We start from the raw sequence: 21060 nt of genomic DNA on the forward strand, positions 1-21060 counted from the left end.
CAATCTGTCCAAAATTGGATAGATTAATTCCAACCCATATCCCATTGATGGGGCAGTTTTCTGAGGAATGGTGGGGAGAAGGGGATTGAGAAACACTGCCATCTTGTAGAAACAGTCAAGGAAGGAACCTTGTTCTTCATTGTCTGATGTTTTCAGGTAAGTTAAGAAGGTTGCTGTTTAAATAAACAATATCCTTCACTTCTTATCTGTATTTCCACATAGCTGAAACAATACTGTGGGGATAGAATTCAAAGAGCAATTAACAGAGTGTAAAATTAGAATACAGAAAATATTCTGATAGTATAGATGCTTATGAGAAGCCAGTAACACAGCAGCAAGAGAAGCAAACCAGATGAGAAGAAATACTGAGCAATGGAAATACATGGTTGAGAGAGAAAAATGAGTGCAAGAACTATAAAAGAAAAAAGATATGGCAAGGCTCTGTAAATGGGATGAAAGGATTGTATTAAATATACGAAGAGAGAAGAAGCCAGCGGAGGCATATAAAAGAAAGGAAGAGATGAGATTAGAACAGCTTTTTGTCAGTATATTTGAATATCATATTTTAGTAGTGTCATCATGAAATATTTCTCAGTCTCTTTCTCTCACATGTTTAAAATGGGTATAAAATAGAAATATGATCATATCTAAGCATTTTACTGAAAACAGACTACTGATTTTTTTCAACCCTATGTCACTTTTGAACATACAGCACGATGTAAGTGTTTGAAACTATTTACATTTGATGGCTTCCTTTTTGCATGGTGACCTACTTACTTTTAAAAGCCTTGTATGATACACAAAGAATAAAGCACAGACAAAAATCTAATACTAATAAACAAAAATAAATTTTATGAAGAATACCATTATAAATACCTTTTTTTTTTTTGATGAGTGAAATACACGTATGGGCCTCCTACTTTTGATATCACTGTATGGCCTCTGATATCATGTTCTCATGAGATACAGATATTCATAACCCAATTTCTTCCTGACACAGAAAGTAAGCATTCAGTTAATGCTCTTCCTTGCCTACATGTATTTATACAACATGTACGGGTATTATATGCATTCATATATATATGAATGTTTACTTCAATAAGCACAAGCACCTATTTATTCATAAGTGGATAAAATATGAACTTGTAAGAGTAAAAAAATTTTCAGGGACATCCAAATATCTTATACTCTCCTTGTAGACACACCTATATTAGGAAATCATATGTGTGCATGCAGGCAGTTAAATCAATAAATAAGGGTCAGTTGCCAGTGAAAGAAGCCAAGTTCTGGTACAACTACAACTGGAATACCTGAGATTATGTGAAACTGATGGAGATCAGATAATCATTTTAATATATATACTCTGGAAACTCAAAATTTCATGTGGAATCTAATATTAAATTTTACCCTGATTAGCTATCACGTCACAGAGACCAAGACCAAGAAAATACTGAAGCTGAGTCACTCTGTGTGAAGGCAACACCCTCTAAAATAAATGAAATGTGCAGTTAGGCCAGTCTGAAGGAACCTATACTGAGCTATCTATTCAGGATCTGTTGCAAGTACACAAATGACTTTATCATTTATGACTCTTAGGGCCATATTCCATACTGATTAATTCAGCATAGATCTGCTGACTTCAGTGACACTACTTCAATTTACTGTGATAACAGTCAGCAATGTTCATAGAGAAAAGGAGTTTTTGCAATACCGATAAATCACTCACCACTAATTTTTAGTTATATCACTTCAATAAAAGGTCTAGGATTGACTGATTAAGAACAGTGAAATAACAGATTCAAGTGTACATGTCGGAAGGAAGGGAGGGAGGGAGGGAGGGAGGAAGGAAGGAAGGAAGGAAGGGAAAGAAAGAGAAAGAGAGAAAGAGAGAAAGAGAGAAAGAGAGAAAGAAAAAGAAAAAGAGAAAGAAAGAAAGAAAGAAAGAAAGAAAGAAAAGGAAAGAGAAAAAGAAAAAGAAAAAGAAAAAGAAAAAGAAAAAGAAAAAGAAAAAGAAAAAGAAAAAGAAAAAGAAAAAGAAAAAGAAAAAGAAAGAAAGAAAGAAAGAAAAGGAAAGAGAAAAAGAGAAAGAAAGAAAGAAAGAAAGAGAAAGAAAGAAAGAAAGAAAGAAAGAAAGAAAGAAAGAAAGAAAGAAAGAAAGAAAGAAAGAGAAAGGAAGAAAGAAAGAGAGAGAAAAAAGAAGGAAAGAGGGAAAGAAGGAAAGCGAGAGAGGGAGAAAAAGAGAGGGAGAGAGGGAGGAAAAAAGAGGGAGAGAGGGAGAGAGGAAGAAATAGAGGGGGAAAAAGATTTCAGTACAACCAGACATTATTGGCAGGAGAAGACCAGGAACATTGCCAGAATTTATGAAAGAGAAAACCCTATGGCTCTTAGCAGTAGGTACAATACATTTAGTGTAGCTGCTATATATGGTATTGGGGTTAATTCCCTTTATTTATTGGCCATTTTTGACCCAGTGGTAGATAGCTATATAAACTAGTGCATCTCTGTCATTTCATTCCTCCCACCCACCCAAACATATTTTTTCATCTTTAAAAAAAAACAAAACAACATCAGAAAGCCCACTCTGTTAATACTCTTTTCTTGTCCTGACAATTTGGGAACTTACTTTCTTGCACTCTCTCATATATTGGATAGTGTCGTCAGAATGTGTCTCTCAGAATGATGACAGCCACCTGCAGTTCTTTACAGTAATATTATATACATCAGCTATTTCTCAAAAATTCCATGCCAAGAGTATTTCAGAAGACAAATACAATGACGTGAAACTCATATTTCAACACATCCTAAAAGCTGCATTTCTTAAACTTTGAATGATACATTCATATCTGTTTTCACCAAGTAGTTGAGCTCCACAGCACCTCCCTGTAGAACTACGGACTATGAACCACTTACTGATGGTCATCTGAGAAGTTCTATCCATTTCAGTAAGCAGCATTTGACATTCATGTCTTCAGCTATTAGTGTGTGATGTTTTCTCTCTTTCAGATATTTTTATAATTTTTATAACATGATGTCAAAACTATATATGACATATACATAAACGTATGAACAAATTGTTTCAATGAAACAGTTTACTCTGGATGTTCCACCATGCAGCCAAGGAAGTTATTTGGTCAAAAAAGTATATTTTTTTCTTCTTCCAAGCATCTTCTTCCAAAATCATAAAGTATGTCACTCTGATCTATATGCATTTATTCCCAATTCTAAAACATTCCTTTAGCCGAAGATAATCCTTGCCACATTCAATTAAATTTTAGATATTAGACAATTTTAGAAAAGGACATAGCTCCTTCCTTTTTTAAAACATTGGGACAAATGCAGCTAATGCTAATTGTATGTTGTGTTCGCATTTCTTTATTACATTTACAAAACCAATGGAATTCAGATTGAGAAAAAAGACCTTGAGAATTTCCTTCCTGGATATCAACTTGATCTGAATCTTGACTATATCCTTAAATTTTTAAATGTGTGCACTCACTTTAGACAGTTATAGGCACTCAGCCAATGTTTTCAAACTGAAATGCTCATGTCTTGATACTCTGGACATTGATGTCCAGTGCTTGAATCCAAATTCCAACTGATTCCACGATCTGCACCTCTGAAAATCTACCTCTCAGTTTTTCAGTATTAAAACATCCAAAAAGAGGGAAGATGAAAACAGTCATACTAGACCAAACTAAAGGTTTATCCAGCCCTGCATTCTGCTTCAGAAGTGACTGTAACTAAATGCTGAAGGAGGAGTAAGAACAGGGCAAGATTATCCCCTACTATGTTCCCAACCTCCAATTATTTTCAGCTCAGGGAAATTCCTGAAGTGGATATGATCTGACACCCCCCCTCACCGCCACCATCACTGGATTTCTCTGTCATATGTCTGTCCAGTCTCCCCTTGAGTCTATGAAAATTTTTAATTATCTACAACATCCTTTGGCAAAGAGTGTCAAAGGTCAATTACCTGCTGCATGAAGAATCACCTCTTCTGTTTTGAGCATGACTCCTTCCAGCTTTACTTGATGCCTGCTGTTCCTTTTGCTAGAAAAGACAGTGAATAATCAACCCCTATCCAGTATTTCCTTGCCACTCATGAGTCTGTAGTACCATAGTCTCATAACCTTTTTTTTCCTCCCAGGCTGAAGTTTCCTGGCCGACTCAGCTAATCCTTGAATGGCCTTTCCATGGAAATAGTGGGTATTTGAGAAAATACTCTCCTTAAACACACAGCATATTAATTTCTTTTTATAAAAATGTATGCATTTGGATCAAAGAAACATGCAGAGGAGGACTATGGTGAGACTTCAGTTCCCATTCCTTAGCACAGAATTTGGAAGTCTGAGCTAGAGTGAAGGTTTTCCGTATAGTAAGGTTCTTGGGAAGAGTTACGTGCCTCAGAAAGTCAACATGCTTAGCGAGGAGCAACTTAAAGCCCCAGATAACTGGGGATATTGCTACAAAGGATCTGCCTGAAACCTCCCAAAAATTCATTTCAAACTACCACTTCCTGATGCTCAGGACACACAGTTCAGAATCCTCTCCTCAAATCAGGTTCATGGAAACTTTCTTTTAAGGAAACGGGCAGGCCATACTTTGCCAACGGCAGTAATGGCAGGAGCGGTGCCACCATACCCTTTGTACTTCCACTCACTAGAACCAAAGACATAAGGGAATAGAGAGTGACCTGGATTCTGGTCCTAGTTTAGAAAATTCTTTCTGTATTTCATACTGAATAGACATTGTGGACTGAGTCTCCCTGAACGAGGCCTAAGAGGAACAACAAAAATTGAGGATACCCTTGTTAGCCCTAACCAAATGCTGCTATCCTTTTTGCTGACTTAACAAGTTATGAGAAGGAAAAACTGCATGTTTCACACTGTCGAAAAAGGGATTTGAAACCAAGTCTTCCACTAAGATCTTATTTAAACAGGATTCTGTACTGGTACGTTGACCAGCATCTTAAAACAGAGATCACAGCTGAACTTGGTAAGAAACAAACAGCGTATTTTGTGCATTTTAAACACTACTCTTACTAACAGCAGAAAGCTAAGCTCTAGACAGGATTATCAGTCCTTCCTTTTCACTAATGCAAGGAAGAAGTCAAAAAAAGACACCATCTTTTAACATTGCTGTCTGTGACTAGTGATCTCAATGACACACAAAGTACATAAAATCATTCTTCTCCAGACTACATAACCAAAACAAAGGGCATTAAAGATGGATTCAGCATTAACTCTGAATTCCTTTCTTTTTAGTAGAGCGAGACAAAACAACACAGGATTTTTGTATGTATCACAGTTCAACTTGATTAATGAGTAGGCAATATTCTAGAGTAGATTAATAACATCAGTGACGAAAGGGCATTTTTAAAATACTTCTCCTCCTCCCAGTATAAAGAGGATTTCAGTGCATTTAGATAATTAACAAGTGGCCTTGTTTTTATTTTGATCTTTGCATAAATATTCTCCAATTAATTTGGTAAAGCTTATGATATAGCCCACATGTAGGGACTGCAATGAGTTCTTCCTAGCTTTATAGTCATACAACAGTACAACTAGTTAGAATCTCACCACCAGAGTATGTGCAACCATGAACTAGTGACAAGTTTGTTTTCAAATGGCAACCATTATATATACAAGATATAAAGTACTGAAAATATAGATTTCATAGATTGAAAGACTAGGAAAAAATGTTCTGATCACATAATAAACAAGAGCCAAGGAACACAAAGTCATCTACAAATGTTACTGGTAATACAAATACTTCTGATTATCCATGAAAAATGAAACTGAAGAAGCACAAATTCAGGAAAGATGCCATAGAATGACATCTGGTCAAAATAAAGAACTGCAAATATTTATGTAAAATTACAACTTAAAAGAAAAATAAGTGAAATAGAAGGCTTTCCAATAGAAGAGGCTTTATGTTATTGTCACAATGGAAGTGCAGTAGCATAGGAAAATTACTGGAAAAATACTTTATTAAATAAATAAATAAATAAAACCCTACAGTGCTTTGTTGTAAACTGTCACAGAATAACAGAATAAACCAATCCTGCAAGGAATTTTGCTCTGTACGTAGAAGATTCAATAAATTCCAGTGTGAAAAAACCCTCTAAGTGAAGAGGGCCGTACTTGAGAATGGAAGCCCAGGGCACAGGAAGGCATGTGCCAAAGAATGCAGGTCACAACTAGGATATTAAGTGTAGAGCATCAAAAAGGAAAAAAGCAAGAAAATGTAATGAAACAGGATAATAATAGATCTTACACCCCAATTAGAAAAAAATAAAATCTGTAAAAGGCAAAACTTAAAAATATAATTTCTCAGAACAACAGGAAGTTACTTCTTGAAACAGCATACAATTGAGAGAAGACTATTTTGAGAAATGACTGTCACCTTGGAAGATATAAGATAGCCTTAAATCAAACAGCTCAGTCTGATGGCCTCAAGTTGCGCCAGGGGAGGTTTAGATTGGACATGAGGAAACATTTCTTTACTGAAAGAGTGGTTAAACATTGGAACAGGCTGCCCAGGGAAGTGGTTGAGTCCCCATCCCTGGAAGTATTTAAAAGACGTGTAGATGAGGTGCTTAGGGACATGGTTTAGTGGGTGGTGGTGTTGGGTTGACGGTTGGACTCGATGATCTTAGAGTCTTTCCCAACCTTAATGATTCTATGATTCTATGATTCTATGATAAGCTGTAGACCCATATTCAAGCACAGTTTAGACATACCTTTAGACTTCAATCACAATAGGCGGAAAAAAGTCAAGAATTAAGAATATCCAAACTAATATGTAAAGCGATCCCAAAATAATGAGTTTAAATGCAACTAGCAAGAGATAAGATATAAAAAAAAAAGTCATGACATTTGGACAGAGGTATTCAATAAAATGCATGTTAATCAAAAAAACCAACCCTAGTATCAAAATTAAAGGCAGTGGGATCCTTAGATGTGGCATTCATGTTGCTCCCAAAACGAAGAATATTTCCATTGATAAATGCACATATGGGGGAGGGGAGGAGATAAACAAGGAATGTAAGTTGCAAACCAGTGGAGTGAAATGAAAGGATTTGAGATGCTACTTGAGCTCAGCAGGGTACTGTCAAAATCGGCGACGGCAGTGTTCATGAAATGAGGAAAACAATCGCAAGCTTTACTTTATAATAGTAAAGAGGTAAGAAGGAAAACTGGATAGCAAAGGTAACTGCTGAAAATCAAACAGTTAAAAATATAAAAACAAAATAAAAGAAACTCCTTAAATATATCAAAAGCAAGAAGCTTATAAGAGTCACTATGTCTGTTGGGAACTTCAGAGAATAAAGACAGCAATTAAGGAAGAGAAGGACATTGCTAGGAAGATAGAAGATTTATTTGCATCAATCTTCACAACAGAGGATGTTAGGGAGATATCTACTCTTGGGTAATAAAAATGAGGTACTATCAGTTGAAGAGGTGCTGGAACAAATCAATCATTTAAAAAGCAGGAAGCCACCAGGACTGAAAATCCTGAACAAGAAGTAGTTGAGCTATGCAATCTCTAATTGAAAAACAACTTCTGTACTGGAAGGTTAGAGAGTAGCAAATGTTTCATATATATTATAAAAAGGCTTTAGGATGACTCAGGGAATCAAAGATTCATAAATCTTACGTCTGTACCTGGCAAATTAGACGTAAGAAAATAAAACACTCAGAAGACCATGGGATGATAGATCTGTGCAAAGGAAGATGATGCTTCCCTCATCTGTTAGAATGCTTTCAACACATCAGTAAAATACTGTAGTGGTCAAAGGAGAACCAATTGACATCATTTATTTAAACTTCCTAAAGGCCTTGACAAAGTTTCTCACAGGAGACTGATAAAAAGAAGAGACGCAGACAGCTAACTGAAGACCTCTGTTCAGTGTAGCAGCTATCAGAAGAAAGAAGCAAGATATTAAAATGAATCAAGAACGGGACTGAGATGATAAACAATGTTACATAAATCAGTGCTGCAGCCTGATCTGAACTACTGTGTGCAGTACTGGTTTCTACATCTCAGAAAGATACCAGAAAACTAGAGGGTGTTTGAGAGAAAAGTGACAAGAGTGATAGAAGTTCCTTAAAAAGCATGGTTTTGTGGAAATAGATTGGAATAACTGGAATTATCTTAAAAAGGAAATTAAAAAGAGGCGAGATAAAAAATATGTTAAATAATTGCTAGTAGTAAGCCAGAACCTAAGTTCTCCCTGCCTTAATACAAGATATGGTGATACACAATTAAATCAAAAGGCAGCATATTTAACAGAATTGATACACACCAGTTTTCACATAGTATACATTTATGCTGTGGGACTCGTTATTTGATAATGCTGAGCCAGAAAAAATAGAAGATTGAAAAGAACTAGGTGCTTATGTGGATAACAAGAATGTATGGAGTTAAATAGCTAAATGAGTATTGCAGGAGAACAGAAACTTATTTGGAGACTTAAATAGATCTCTAAATACTGGAGACTAGGTCAGACTTTATGAAGCCAAATTGTAAAAAATATTCCTATTCTGGGTTTTCTGCACCTTCCTCAGGAGTGTTTCAGGGTCACTGTCTGAGGTAGGATGCTGCACAGGCCTCAGACGTGCTTCAGACCCCTTTTGCCCATGCTCTTAGTGTCACCTATTGCATTAATTTCACTGTTTCTAGCCCACTAATTGTGACTGAATAACATCAAAATATTTAAACTGAACAGCAGAACTTCAAAGTTCTTGTAAAAATCTTCACTGAAGAAGCCATACAAAGAATGAAAACAACCAAACAAGCAAGTGAATCACTGACCTTTTCAACTTGAAAATTGTCAACCAACCAAAGGTTTGCTTGAAATTTGGAAGGAGACATCGTTTTCTGACAAAAAATCAACTTATCAAAAGAAAACCAACACTTTCCTTGAAATTTTTAAATTTTATAATAGAAATTTTTAATCACCCGTACCCCTCAGTTATGCTATATATTCTTGAGCACCATCTACTGGTGCTGCATTATTAATTAACTATTTATGAAAATACAGATCATTTATCTAATAAAATTAAATATAATCCTATAATCTTTCAAAATATATTTAAAATTGAGAAGGCAGAATATAACCTTTTATTTATTAAATTCATATTTCCTCTTGATGACAGAGAGAAAATTAATACTGGTGAAATTCACTTAGAATCTGAACTCAGTAGAGAAATGCAACATTTCTTAATGGTTTGTAATATACTGGACCAGAAAACATATACAAGTCTATGAAATTATTTCCAATTTACACTCGCTCTCAACTTGTTAGAGCAACAAAAGATTTTTCCTCTTTTCATATTTAGGTATTTATTTGATTTTATAGTAGCTGTAATATGGCCAGCATCTTATTTCTTTGTTTCAGACTAAATTAAATAACATTTCTTTTGAGATGCTCACACCAGCTTTGGATTTAAAATTGTCCCTCACTTTTAGCAAGGAAACACTGTTCTTATAGAAATTTGGTGTTATGCAGCAGAATCTGTGATGCAGACTAGAAAATCTATGCTTGCCAAAGGGGACTTTGAAGGGCCTTGCCTGCCTGAGTAAAGTTGGCTGTGGGGAACAGACCAGTGCCACTTCTACGTAGGCTAAGAGGCTCAGTAAAATTACCACTTGACTCTTACCTGTAAGTTGGCTCTATAACCACAGTTTCCATTACTGTGCGTAATAAGATGACATATCTAAGTGTCTGTAACTCTGTAGTCAGTTAAACATTGTGATAACAATAAAGAATTAAGAATAAAGTATGAAAGTCTTTGTTGAAAAACCTTTTTATGATTTTTTTTTTAATGCGTGCCTTCAGTGTTGGACACAGACTGTCTTTTATTTGCTCAAAGGAGTGACACTGAGGGCTGCAACAGTGACCTTGACTTGTAAAGAGTGCCCCTAAGGGTGACAGGTGATTGAGTGAGAGAATAGTCCATTCTCCAAAGCCACTTGCGTTAAACTGTGGCCTCCCTTTTAAAATCTGCACCAAAAATGTCAATGAATTATAATTCCAGTTACAGTTGTGTTGAATTTTGTGCTGTGTTCACTAAAACCTGGACTGAAATCATCTAGCTGCTGTGACTAAGATACCAAAGATCTCAGAGTGCTACTGTAGGTTGGAAGAAAAGAAAAAAAAAAGCAACTAAAGAAAGCCTTTAATTTATTCCATCCAACAGATTAAATTGGGTAAGCCTCATTTTTCTCACTAATACAGAAATTACTTAAAAATATTACTCGCTTCCCTCTTTCCTAGTTTGGATCAAGCCCAACCTTGCTGAAACAATTGCATCGAGTCTAGAAAGCAGCACTATAAATTTAGCATTCACTATGTTGTGCCTATCCCTACCACACTACTACTAAGCGACATAACACTTCTTTCAGTGCCTTGATACTTTCTTTGTAGTACAGATGGTACCACATGTGCCGTGCAGTTCTGACAGCCCTCCGTGAAACAGTGTGGGATTGTATTAATACCTTATTCCTAGGTTTTAACAGAGATACTCAAACAAGTTGGATCTACTCAGTATTTCTGAATGATGTGTATAGGTTCACTTTACACCTGCCCTTCAGACTGCGGTTTAGTACTAAACGTACATACAAAATAGCACCATTCCAAACACAAATGATCTGCATGCCCCAATTTAAATAAATATATAGTTACATTTCTATTTATTTATATTTTGTAGACTTAAACATATGCTGACTCTCACTTCTAGACTATAAAAATTCCAAGTTTTTGTTATCTCAAATGCAGCTGCATGACACCTGGCAAACAAATTATTTCTGAAGTTGGCCTCAGTTCAGGTAGAAAGGCACCTGTAAGTGGATCATGGATATTTGTGTACTTACAAATGGTATAGCTTATTTTAGAGTTAGTTCCAGTAATTAAAACCTGCATTGTTCAAGTCTGATTGCAACAAATCTTGAGAAGAAATCTGCAGAGTGCTCTGTGCTGCCATCCCATCCCTCTGTTCTTCAGCTCCCATAGCTAACCTAAGTATGACTTGTGCAACTTCCATCCTTTCCTTCAGGTTGTAGACAAGAAGCCAAGCAAGGAATCTTCCCTCCCAGATTCCTCTCCAGCATTGCCATGTCTTCACAAAATTGAAAAATGGAAGTTAATCACTGGGTTGGGATACCCAGGAGATTGCTAAAGGCAATGTTTTACCATACATTGTGTATTTATTAATTTCCATTTCCACTCACAATTAAAGGAGCTACAACTTGCCAATGCCATAGGAAACAGGCGAAAGAGTTCATTCAGGATGTTTTTCTCTGTGACTTACCCTCAAGTTCTTCATTTAATATAAAGGGGGTGAAAAAGGTATTTAAATGCTGCATTGTATGTACACCTTTGATTTGCTCTGCTCATATCAACCTGTCAATGAACTGAACTTCCCTTGAAGTATTTCAAGCAATGTGATGATCACCCACAGATAATACGGAGTGTCACCGAATGTGAGAGAATATGATTATCTCTAAGCCAGTAGCAGTTCAGTTTTCATTGCATTGTATTTGCTGGGTGTAGATCATGCACGTCTCTCACATTTTCCTTGGTTTGGGTAGAGATTTTATTATTTATTTTGACAACAGGGGCATGAAGTATTTATGTTTGTAAAAGCTAGCAGGGATGTGGTTTACAGCTTGTACCTATGGAAAATACAGTAAAAAGCTATAACCGTGCTTTCGTTTACTTCGGTCAGAAGTGGTTTGTGACCAGTAATACCTCCGATCAGAATGTGTGCAGCGTGTCATTGTAATCATAAAAGCTCTGTATTACAGGAATTCAAACCTTTCTGGGGCTAGGGCGGGGGTGTAGGGGACAAAACTGTTTGCTTTAAGGACTGATCGGTTTGGACGTTGTCCAGAAGTTTAAACTTTCGTTTCATCGGTGTGGGTGTGAGGGCGCATTCAAAACCACGCAGTCATGTTTCACGTGAACTTTGAAAGCGCAGAGGGGCTGTAACAGGGAGCCGGACCACACAGCCTCGGCAAGGCTTTGTTCTCCTTGCTGAACGGCAGTCGTGGGAGCGCACAGCAGCCAGGCTGCGAGCTGGTGACTGACAGCAGTATTTATTAAAATGTCATCTCCTAATACTCACGCCGGGTATCTGCTGTCGCGTAGACTGCCCCGATCTCTCACGCCAGCGGGAAAGGCCAGAGGACAACCTAACCCGCCCTGGGGAGCAGGAGAGACGCAGCCGGGGGGGGGAGGGGGGGGGGGGAATGCGTATCCACCCCTACCTTGCTGTACCAAAATTAAAAAACAAAACAAAACCAAACCGGGGGGGGGGGGGGGGGGGGGCTGCCTTCTTTGTGGCAAGGCTCCTTCCGCAAAACTCCCCCGTCTTTCGGGCCCCACCCGCCGCTAACGGTGCTACTCCAGCAGCTGTCGCCTCGCAAAGTCCGCTCCCAACCCGGCGGCGAGAGCCGGCAGCGGGAGACCCCCGGGCGGGGGCAGCGCGTCTCCCGCGCCGGGTACCCGGCACTGGGCACCCCGCTCCGGGCACCCCGCTCCGGGCAGCCCCGCCGCACCCACCAGCTCGCCATCCCTCCCCGCGGTGGGCCCAGCGGCACTTGCCGTGCAGAGCGGCCGGCCGGCGGCAGCCGGGGGAATGAATGCAGCCGCGATCCGGGCACAGCCTTATCTCTGGCAGGGAACAAATACGGCGTTAATTGCAGCCTCGCCGAGAAAATTGCTATTGTTTCCAGTCAAAGGCAGGCGGCAGTTTGAAAGGGTTTATCCTCGGAGCCCTGTATCAGTTAATCTGCATCGCGGTGCCGAACTGACAGCTCCTGGGGCTGCGGCGGTGGGGGGTTATGCTTTAGAAGAAAGAACAAGAGGAAGGAGATCAAGTGCGGGCTTCCCCCCGCCCCCCGCCCCGCCGTCCCCGTTTCCCTCGCTCCCCGCCCGCGAGTTTCTCTTACGCCGGGGCGCAGCCGGCCCCAGCGCTGGGAACCCAGGCCAGAAAAGCCTCCCGGACGCAGAAAACAACGTTTCTGGGACGTGCTCGGTGCCGAGCAGCCGTGACGTGCGAAACGCACCGCGGGCCCCGCTGCCGGAGCCGGGAGGAGCGCCACGCGCACCCGCGCGCGCACGCGCGCGGAGCAGGGCGCAGGGGCGCGCGCAGCCCCCGCGCGGCGGGCCCGGCGCAGCGGCGCGCACGCCGCCCCGGGAGAGCGGGGCGCGCAGCCACCCCCCGCGCCCAGCGGGCGGCGGAGGGGCGCGCGCGGGGCGCGCACACGCGCGCACTCACACAGCGGCGCCCACGGAGGCTGGCTGGCTGGCTGGCTGGCTCGCGCACACGCACACGCGCGCACACGCACACACGCAGCGGCAGAGACGCGGTCTCGCTCCCTCCGTACTCCCTGCGCGCCCGGCGTTCACACCGCTTCCCGACATCGGCAGCCAAGGACCCCCCCGCCGCTGTCCGGCCATTAGTGCCCGAGGGGGGAGGAGGAGGAGGGAGGACAGAGGAATAAGTCTGTTAGTAATAACAACAACAACAACAACAACAAAACCCACCAACAAATCTGCACTAGCGCCTCAGTCCTCCTCTCAGACCGTCGCCTGCCTGGCATCGCCGCTCATCGGGCTGCTGTGCTGAGACTTTGTTTCAAGTAAAAAAAAAAAAAACAACAACAAAAAAAACCAACAAAAAAAACCTTCGCTTGCTCAGCCACTTCCATTTTTTTCCCCTGCAGTCTCGCTGGTTTGAGGTGTTTTTTCTTTTTCTTTTCTTTCCCTTCATGTGGTTGGATTTGGTGGATCCGGAGCCAAAGCTGCTTTTTTTTCCTCGGTGGGGTGTGTGTGTGGCGTGCGGGGGTTTTCTCGCTGCGTTTTTTATCTTCTGCTGCTTTTTTTAATCTTGGTTTTGAACCTGAGCCGGGGAAAATGGGAAACGGTGCTTCCGACAGAAGGGGAATCTCTCCATCACTGTTGTTGGGACGTGTGCCTGTGGTGCTAGTGTTTTAGAGAAATAGCCTGACAGCTTTCGGAGTGGAAGGTAAGGGTGCCCGGGGCATTTCCATTTCCCATTTCCAGGGATTACGACTGGAGAGCTTTTAGCTTGGGATTCCGGGGAGGAGGCGGCGGAGGAGGGGGACAGGCTGTTGCTGAAGGATAGAGAGAGAGACAGCACATGCAAAATGATCTCCGCATTTACTTCAGCGCTGCAGTTTGAAAGTTAGAGAAGTCCGTTTTGCGACAGGTCTGCTTCCCTGAGAGTAATTTCCAGCGAGACCGAGAAAACCTGAGGTTTGTGCACGATTGGGGTAATTTGGGGGGGGGGAAGAGGGGGATGTTAGGTTAATAGGAAGTTAAAATAAGGGAAGTCAGTGGGTCTTCTGTTGGGGGAAAAAATAAATGGAGTGATGGCGCCGTCTATGTTCGGCTAAACTACAGTGTCACCTAGAAAATCAGTTTGGGGAATATCCAAACTAAACGCCCGTTTGCTTTTCAGCAGAAGAGGGTTCTCCCCCTTCCCAAATGGGCAACCTTAAGCCTCTGTGGCCGTCTTTAACTCCCTCCTCCATGGAAAAGAAAGATCTTTTTAATCCGAGTGCCTAATCCTTTCAGTGAGCAGATTCACTCTTGTATTTAGCAATACTGCAAACTAAACGAAATGCTGCCGGCACACTCATTTGGGGGGTGTGTGTGCGTGTGTGTGTGTGTAATGCACACACGGAGAGAGAGATTAAGACAATGTTGTGTTTCAGTAGCCTTGCATGAACAAACGCACGACTAAAATGAGGGCTATTTGATTACATTTCTTCATAGAAAACAGCCTAGCACTGCAGACGTCTTTATTTTTCTAGTGCAAATATTACATAGGATGGGAAAAGTCGGAGGCTTTTTTCCTTTTCAAACAGAAAAGCAAATAAGTCCCCTTTTTGCTTTCCAGATTATAAAATTAATCCTTTTTCATGGGTGGAATTCCTAATTTAGACACTTATTGTCACATTGGCTTTCAACGCCTACACCATCCTGAATAACACTGCGCAGAACTGCATTGCCTGCAAAGTGCTTCAGCAAAGGGGAAATTGTTTCCAGAATTCCCAATAAGTTTCTCCTTTTTAAAACCTTAAATGCTGTACCAGCCCTACTGGGAGAAGGAGGACTGTGTTATCCATTGAGATAGGTGCTCAGAAAGGGGAAAATCTAACCGTGTGGATAGACCTGGCAGCAGCTCTGCTTTTTTTCTTAAACCTCCGCTATAAAGAGGGTTAGAGTTGGTGCTGCTTTGCCCATTTCAAGATTCAGAGTTTGAATTATAATCTAGGAGATACAAAAATCTCTTCAAGGGAGCTTAAACCAGTGATTTGCTGTGTGTTACGCAACGGGAGACAGAAGATGCCTTGCTGTTTGGTGAGGAGATGAAAAGCTAGGCAAAGACACACATCAAAACTCAGTAACGGTGTCTGTGTGTGTATGTCTGCCTCTGCTTACAGAGCAACAGTGGAAGAGACTGCAATCTAGAGAGTTTTGAAATTAGCTTGGCATCACTTCTGTCTGCTTGCATTTGACAGCAGAAGGCGAAAAGCTACTCATTTGTCAGATAAGCAACTTCTCAAAGGTTAATGCTGAAAACGGTCAATTTGAAGTTTTTGGATAACGTTACAGAGGTAAATATAACTAAGGTTCGCTTTATTAACCTAGGCCACTGTTAAGAGAACAGCGCATGTGGAGGCTGTAACAGTTGACAGGTGCAGTAAAACAGCTTTATTTGGAGATACTAGCAGAGAAAATGTAATATGTCTTTCATCATTCAAGCGCACATCTGCAAAGCACAGCTAATCAGACAGTACAAGGTATTTGTAGTAAGAGGGCAAGTGCAGTCCAATAGGTGCAGAGATCCTGCTGTAGCTCTGACAGCTATATAGAGGTACTGGCTGTAGATACTAATACAGTGATCCATTTTATATATCTTAAGAGGTCGTAGCAGACTGAAATTATGATCTTAAAAAGCTGGCATTTACTGGTAGTGTCAGACAAGTACTGGTTTCATCTCCTGTCTTTGTTTCTTTCTCCAATAGTCTCAAAATTGTATTAATACATTAATCTCAGTATTTCCTGCCTGGGTTTTCTTTTTATAGAGACCTCTGTATACCAGGTGGCCACTGCAAAGGCATGTAGGCATATGGAAGATAATGTTCCATCTGTAACAAATAATAATTTGTGTGTTTTTAAATTATGGCTGTAATTCTTCACAGTTACTTCTCAGACTTAATAGAAAAATAATATATAACAACAGATGCTGCTGGCTTTCTTGTTCTATTCCGGTGAAATTCTGCATGTGCATATTGTATATGCATATATATTACTATAGCGGACTACTTACTTACTTTTTGAAGAAATAAATAAATAAATTTCCCTTTTCTTGGTCTGTCGGGTAAGGCGTCTAGGTTTTTACCTAAGTTGAGAAGTTCTAGTCCACGCCATGATGACTACATCCTAGACAGGAGAGGACATTCCTATTAATAATCTAATAGATGTTGTTTTTTAATTTGGCTGTGGAAGACTTGGCTGTTGCGATGGCCACGTGATGGCGCTGTGCACACAGCAGCAAACCCGTCCCTTGCGTTATAAAATAAAAATTACCTGCCCTTTTTTTCTGAAAGGGGCTCTAACTGCAAGCTTGAAAACAGCTGGCTCGAATATTGGAAGGAGTTTGGTTTTCAATGCGTGAAGAATTCTACTTGCATTTTTATTTCATTTCATCTCCTGCAGGCCAAATGACATAGGATGAAGGCTGTTCGTAATTTGCTGATTTATATATTTTCCACCTATCTACTGATTATGTTTGGATTTAATGCTGCCCAAGACTTCTGGTGTTCCACGTTGGTGAAGGGGGTCATTTATGGATCGTATTCTGTAAGTGAAATGTTTCCTAAAAACTTCACAAACTGCACTTGGACGCTGGAAAATCCAGATCCGACCAAATATAGTATTTACCTGAAATTTTCCAAAAAGGACTTCAGCTGCTCCAACTTTTCCCTCTTGGCTTATCAGTTTGATCATTTTTCCCATGAAAAAATAAAGGATCTTTTAAAAAATAACCATTCTATAATGCAGCTTTGCGATTCCAAGAATGCTTTTGTATTTCTGCAGTATGATAAGAATTTTATTCAGATACGCCGTGTCTATCCTATCGATTTCCCAGGATTACACAAAAAAGAAGACGACCAAAAATCCTTCTTTGAGTTTTTGGTGTTGAACAAGGTGAGCCCAAGCCAGTTTGGGTGCCATGTGTTATGCACTTGGTTGGAGAGCTGCTTGAAATCCGAGAATGGGAGAACCGAGTCCTGTGGGATCATGTATACAAAATGCACCTGCCCTCAGCATTTGGGAGAATGGGGAACAGACGACCAGTCCCTGGTGTTGCTCAATAACGTGGTGCTGCCCCTCAATGAGCAGACGGAGGGCTGCCTGACCCAGGAGCTGCAAACTACCCAGGTCTGCAACCTCACCAGAGAAGCCAAACGGCCACCAAAAGAAGGTAGGTGCTTCTTGGAGGGGGGACTGCATCACACACCGGTGCGTAGGTCCTGCTGCCGGCTCTCCTTGACACTCACATTCATTTGACTTGCTCTCCACTCCAGCTCGCCTCTAGACGAGGCGAAAGGGCTGGAGAAGATGCACACTCCCTCAGGGCAGGGAAGGATGCATTTTCATTTCTGAACTGGCCTAACCTTCAGCATATAGTTCTGCTGAGCACTGTTGAAACTCCTCATAAGCAGGATCCATCTGTTTTCAGCCCCCACTTACAGTAATGCCCACAGGTTGCAAGCCAGGAATCATTCTCCCCCTCACCACCTCTTTACTGCAACCACTCGACTACAAAATCTTGGCCCTCTTGATATGATCCCTTGACTTTGCAAGGAAAACATTTCCAAAGGCATGCGGGTAACCTGACGAAAAGACCAGGAGATTTACCATGGTCAGAACACCTGGTCCCAACTGAGCCACACCTCAACAACCTGAAAACAAACCAAAAGCAAATGCAGTTCTTCAGGGTTAACCCTCTGCCTGCGATGCCTAAAGACATGAGGCATCACACAGAGTCAGCACATACTGTTTTGACCTGCTGGGAGCCCCACAAAGGAGCCATGGTCTGCTGCTGCGCCCCTTCTCCAGGTGGCCTCAGCTCCAGGAGACGAAGGCTTTGAATCTCATAGCGATATTAGCGAGGGGGGGGGGTTTGATGTGTCAGTCCCAGCAGCTGCTTTGTGTCCCTACTGGAAAAGGGGGGTTGTGGAAGGGTGGAAAAACAGAGGACCAGCAATTAGAGTGGCAGCCCTCTGCCTAGCCCCTCTGCTTCATACCTCCTGTTTTGGCCTCCTGGCATTTTGGGGAGGTCGGGGGGTGATTTTGGGAAGGACGTTGCGGGGATGAGAGGCAGAGAAAGCGTAGGCTGAACCTAGATGGGGGGCTCTGGCTGTAACCTATGGGCGAGGGGGTCCTTCAGAGCAGCCATGCGGGAATGGGGGAAGGGGGGGATGTGCCCCTGTGCAAGGGATAAATCATCGAGCCCAGGGTATTGCATTTTAATGCAGGAAATGTTCCCTCTCTCCTTGTTTTCTGCATAGCCACAAAGCTCCCAGTCTGTGGCGAGGCAGCGCCAAGCTCCCAGCCCCCCTAATAGAAGTTGCTTTGTGGAGGAATGTAACATTGACACGTTGTTAGGAGAGGATTTTCTTTAAGGGCAGCCAAGCCCCAGTGCTGTGGGAGAAGAAAAGCTGAACTTGCTCCAGCTGCCGCGGTGCCAGCGGCCGCGGGCAGGGCCGGGGGGGAGGGGCGGGATGAGGGACACTTTTGGTGTCCTGCAGGTCACCGCCTCTCCCAGCACCCAAGAGCTCAGAGCCCAGGAAACAGAGCGATCCTAAATGACGGGGAAGCTCGTCTCCTGTAAAAAAAACTGCCAGAGAAGCCTGTGCAGCGGCAGGGATGGTACTTAACATCGTTTAGAGCTAATTAGTGCCCCGGGAGGACGAGGCAGCCCCGTCCGCGGGGCCCGGCGGGCAGCAGGCGGAGCCGGGGCCGAGCGGGAGCCCCGTGCGCTGCGCGGGCGCGGCCGCCTCAGCCTCAGCCCGCCGCTCAGGGCTCTGCGCGGGTGCGTAGGGGCTCACACCGCCCGTAAGCGGGCCGTAAAAGTTAGGTGGGAGGCGCTGCTTGCGCCCTCTCCACCTCTGTGGCGTGCGTCGTGGGCCGGGGCAGGGGGAAGCCACGGAGCCCATCAGAAAATACAAACGCCGCAGACCCGTAGGAAGCGCAGCCGCGGTGTGGCGGCCGCCCCGCGTTAGCAGACCCGCGCAAGTCTAGGGGGGCCCCGCGGAGGGGGCGGGCGGCGGTTCTCCCCGCGGCCCCAGCGCTGCGGGAGTCACTCCCACCGTGGGAGAAAGGCGCCTCCGCCCCCCACCCCCCCGGCCCTGATTTCCATCCCAAGGTACCACCTCGTTGGTGGGGCTGGGGGAGAAGGAGTGCAAGCACAGAGGGGTGCACAGGCCGCCGGGGGCCCTTCATACCGCTCGCAAAAATACGCTGAATTCGGGGCATGCGTGTCTCCCAGTTAAAGCACCTATTTCTGAAAAGTGCTTAGTGGAAAGGACAGAGGAAGTTTAGGGCAAACACTTTTTCCCCCCCCCCCTTAAATTTTGAAACACGTTTCCAACACATTTTGCTTCCAATTTCAGACATATTTTAATTCTTGCCCCCACTTGTGGGTTTTCCTGGATATTAGCTTGAGAAACGGCATTGTTTCTCAGAGGGGGTGGAAATTTTGTTTGGTAGGTGGAAGGTTTCCTTCACTTGTTTTTCACTGTACTCAGTGGTTTTTTGGTGTTGCTGAGAATTTTAACAGTAATACAATTATTTCAAAGCTTTATTTAATTACTTTAATGCGCTTGGAAATTGTTCATCAGATTGTTACTAGCAGTTATAATAAGTTAGCAAATTAAGCCTCACGGTACTTCTCGGTAGTAGTACGCTCTTTGTCTTCCACTCAGCATTTAAAGCATTTTTCCCCTTTCCTCAGAAGGCTAAAATCTGCAAGAGAGGTGTGTTGAGTCTTTGTTTTCTGCAGATGTAGTCGCATTTATCAAGCATATCAGTCAGTGTATTTGTATGTATAAAAGCTGGTTTGTGGTTCAGTTGGAGGCTGTATTGAGGGATCAAAACGTAGAATATTCCTGCCACAAACATAATGCAATTCATCACTTGTGTCAGCAAACATTTAGGCAAGAAATGCAAATTCTGTTTTCACAGGCAATCTGGTTCAAGTTAGATCAGCACAGGTAGCAAAAATAAGGTTGACCAATAACTAAGAGAATGGTTTCTTGTTCTTAGAGTTCATTGTGGCAACTGAAAGTACAGTTTTGCTAGTTTATGTTGAGTTTTAAGGGGAATGGAGCTTGCCTAACACTGTGAGAGTGCTCTGGACTTGGTAAAATTGTGTTTTATGAATTCATGTATTACTTTGAGGTTTGGTACTGACATTGCCTAGCAATGACTTTTGGAAAGGAATTGCAAAGACCTGACAGCTTTCTACAACATTATGCATACCCTCCCATCATTCAGATTTGCTTTCATCAAGCTCACTGTATGAAGTGCAAAATCTTTTCCCAAAACTATTTCCAGTCACATTTTAGAACCATAATGTAAATAGAGAGCATTTAGATTAAAGCCCACTATTTCTTTTTTGAACCTCTGAAGATTTTTACAATTTTGAATATGACAAATGGCTTAGGAAAATGGATGAAAGTCAGTATTTTTCCTTTTTAAAAGAGTGTTGCATTTTACGAAAGATGTGACAAGTATACAATTGATGATTGTGTTTCTAAAAGTGCTGGTGTTGAACAATGAAAGAAATTAGGTCAAAAAAGGAAGCTGTAACTATTGGTTTTTTAATAAAATAGTTTGGAAATATGTGGTTTAATCAGCATTTCTTCCATAGGCAGATCACCTTCGGTGCCACTGATTAAAGCAATATTGAAAATCGTCACATTTTCAGTAAGACCCGGGTTCATTGTATC

General features: G+C 42.0%; 1 protein-coding gene across 5 annotated transcripts in view; it reads left to right on the top strand.

The window, feature by feature from the left end:
• The first annotated feature begins 13361 nt into the window (after window positions 1-13361).
• ADGRB3 (adhesion G protein-coupled receptor B3) overlaps window positions 13362-21060 on the top strand; it is a 489817-nt gene continuing 482118 nt past the window's right edge. For 3 of the 5 annotated variants that reach the window (XM_076332999.1, XM_076333002.1, XM_076333003.1), the window contains exons 1-2: window positions 13362-14036; window positions 16760-17528. In XM_076332999.1, the coding sequence (XP_076189114.1) occupies window positions 16775-17528 (754 nt within the window). In that variant the 5' untranslated portion in view covers window positions 13362-14036; window positions 16760-16774. Of the gene's footprint in view, window positions 14037-14183; window positions 14288-15509; window positions 15655-16759; window positions 17529-21060 lie in introns of those variants that run through there. The other 2 variants (XM_076333001.1, XM_076333000.1) reach the window with 2 other exon arrangements.

Source organism: Aptenodytes patagonicus, chromosome 3 (assembly GCF_965638725.1).
Source record: "Aptenodytes patagonicus chromosome 3, bAptPat1.pri.cur, whole genome shotgun sequence".
Taxonomy (NCBI): domain Eukaryota; kingdom Metazoa; phylum Chordata; class Aves; order Sphenisciformes; family Spheniscidae; genus Aptenodytes; species Aptenodytes patagonicus.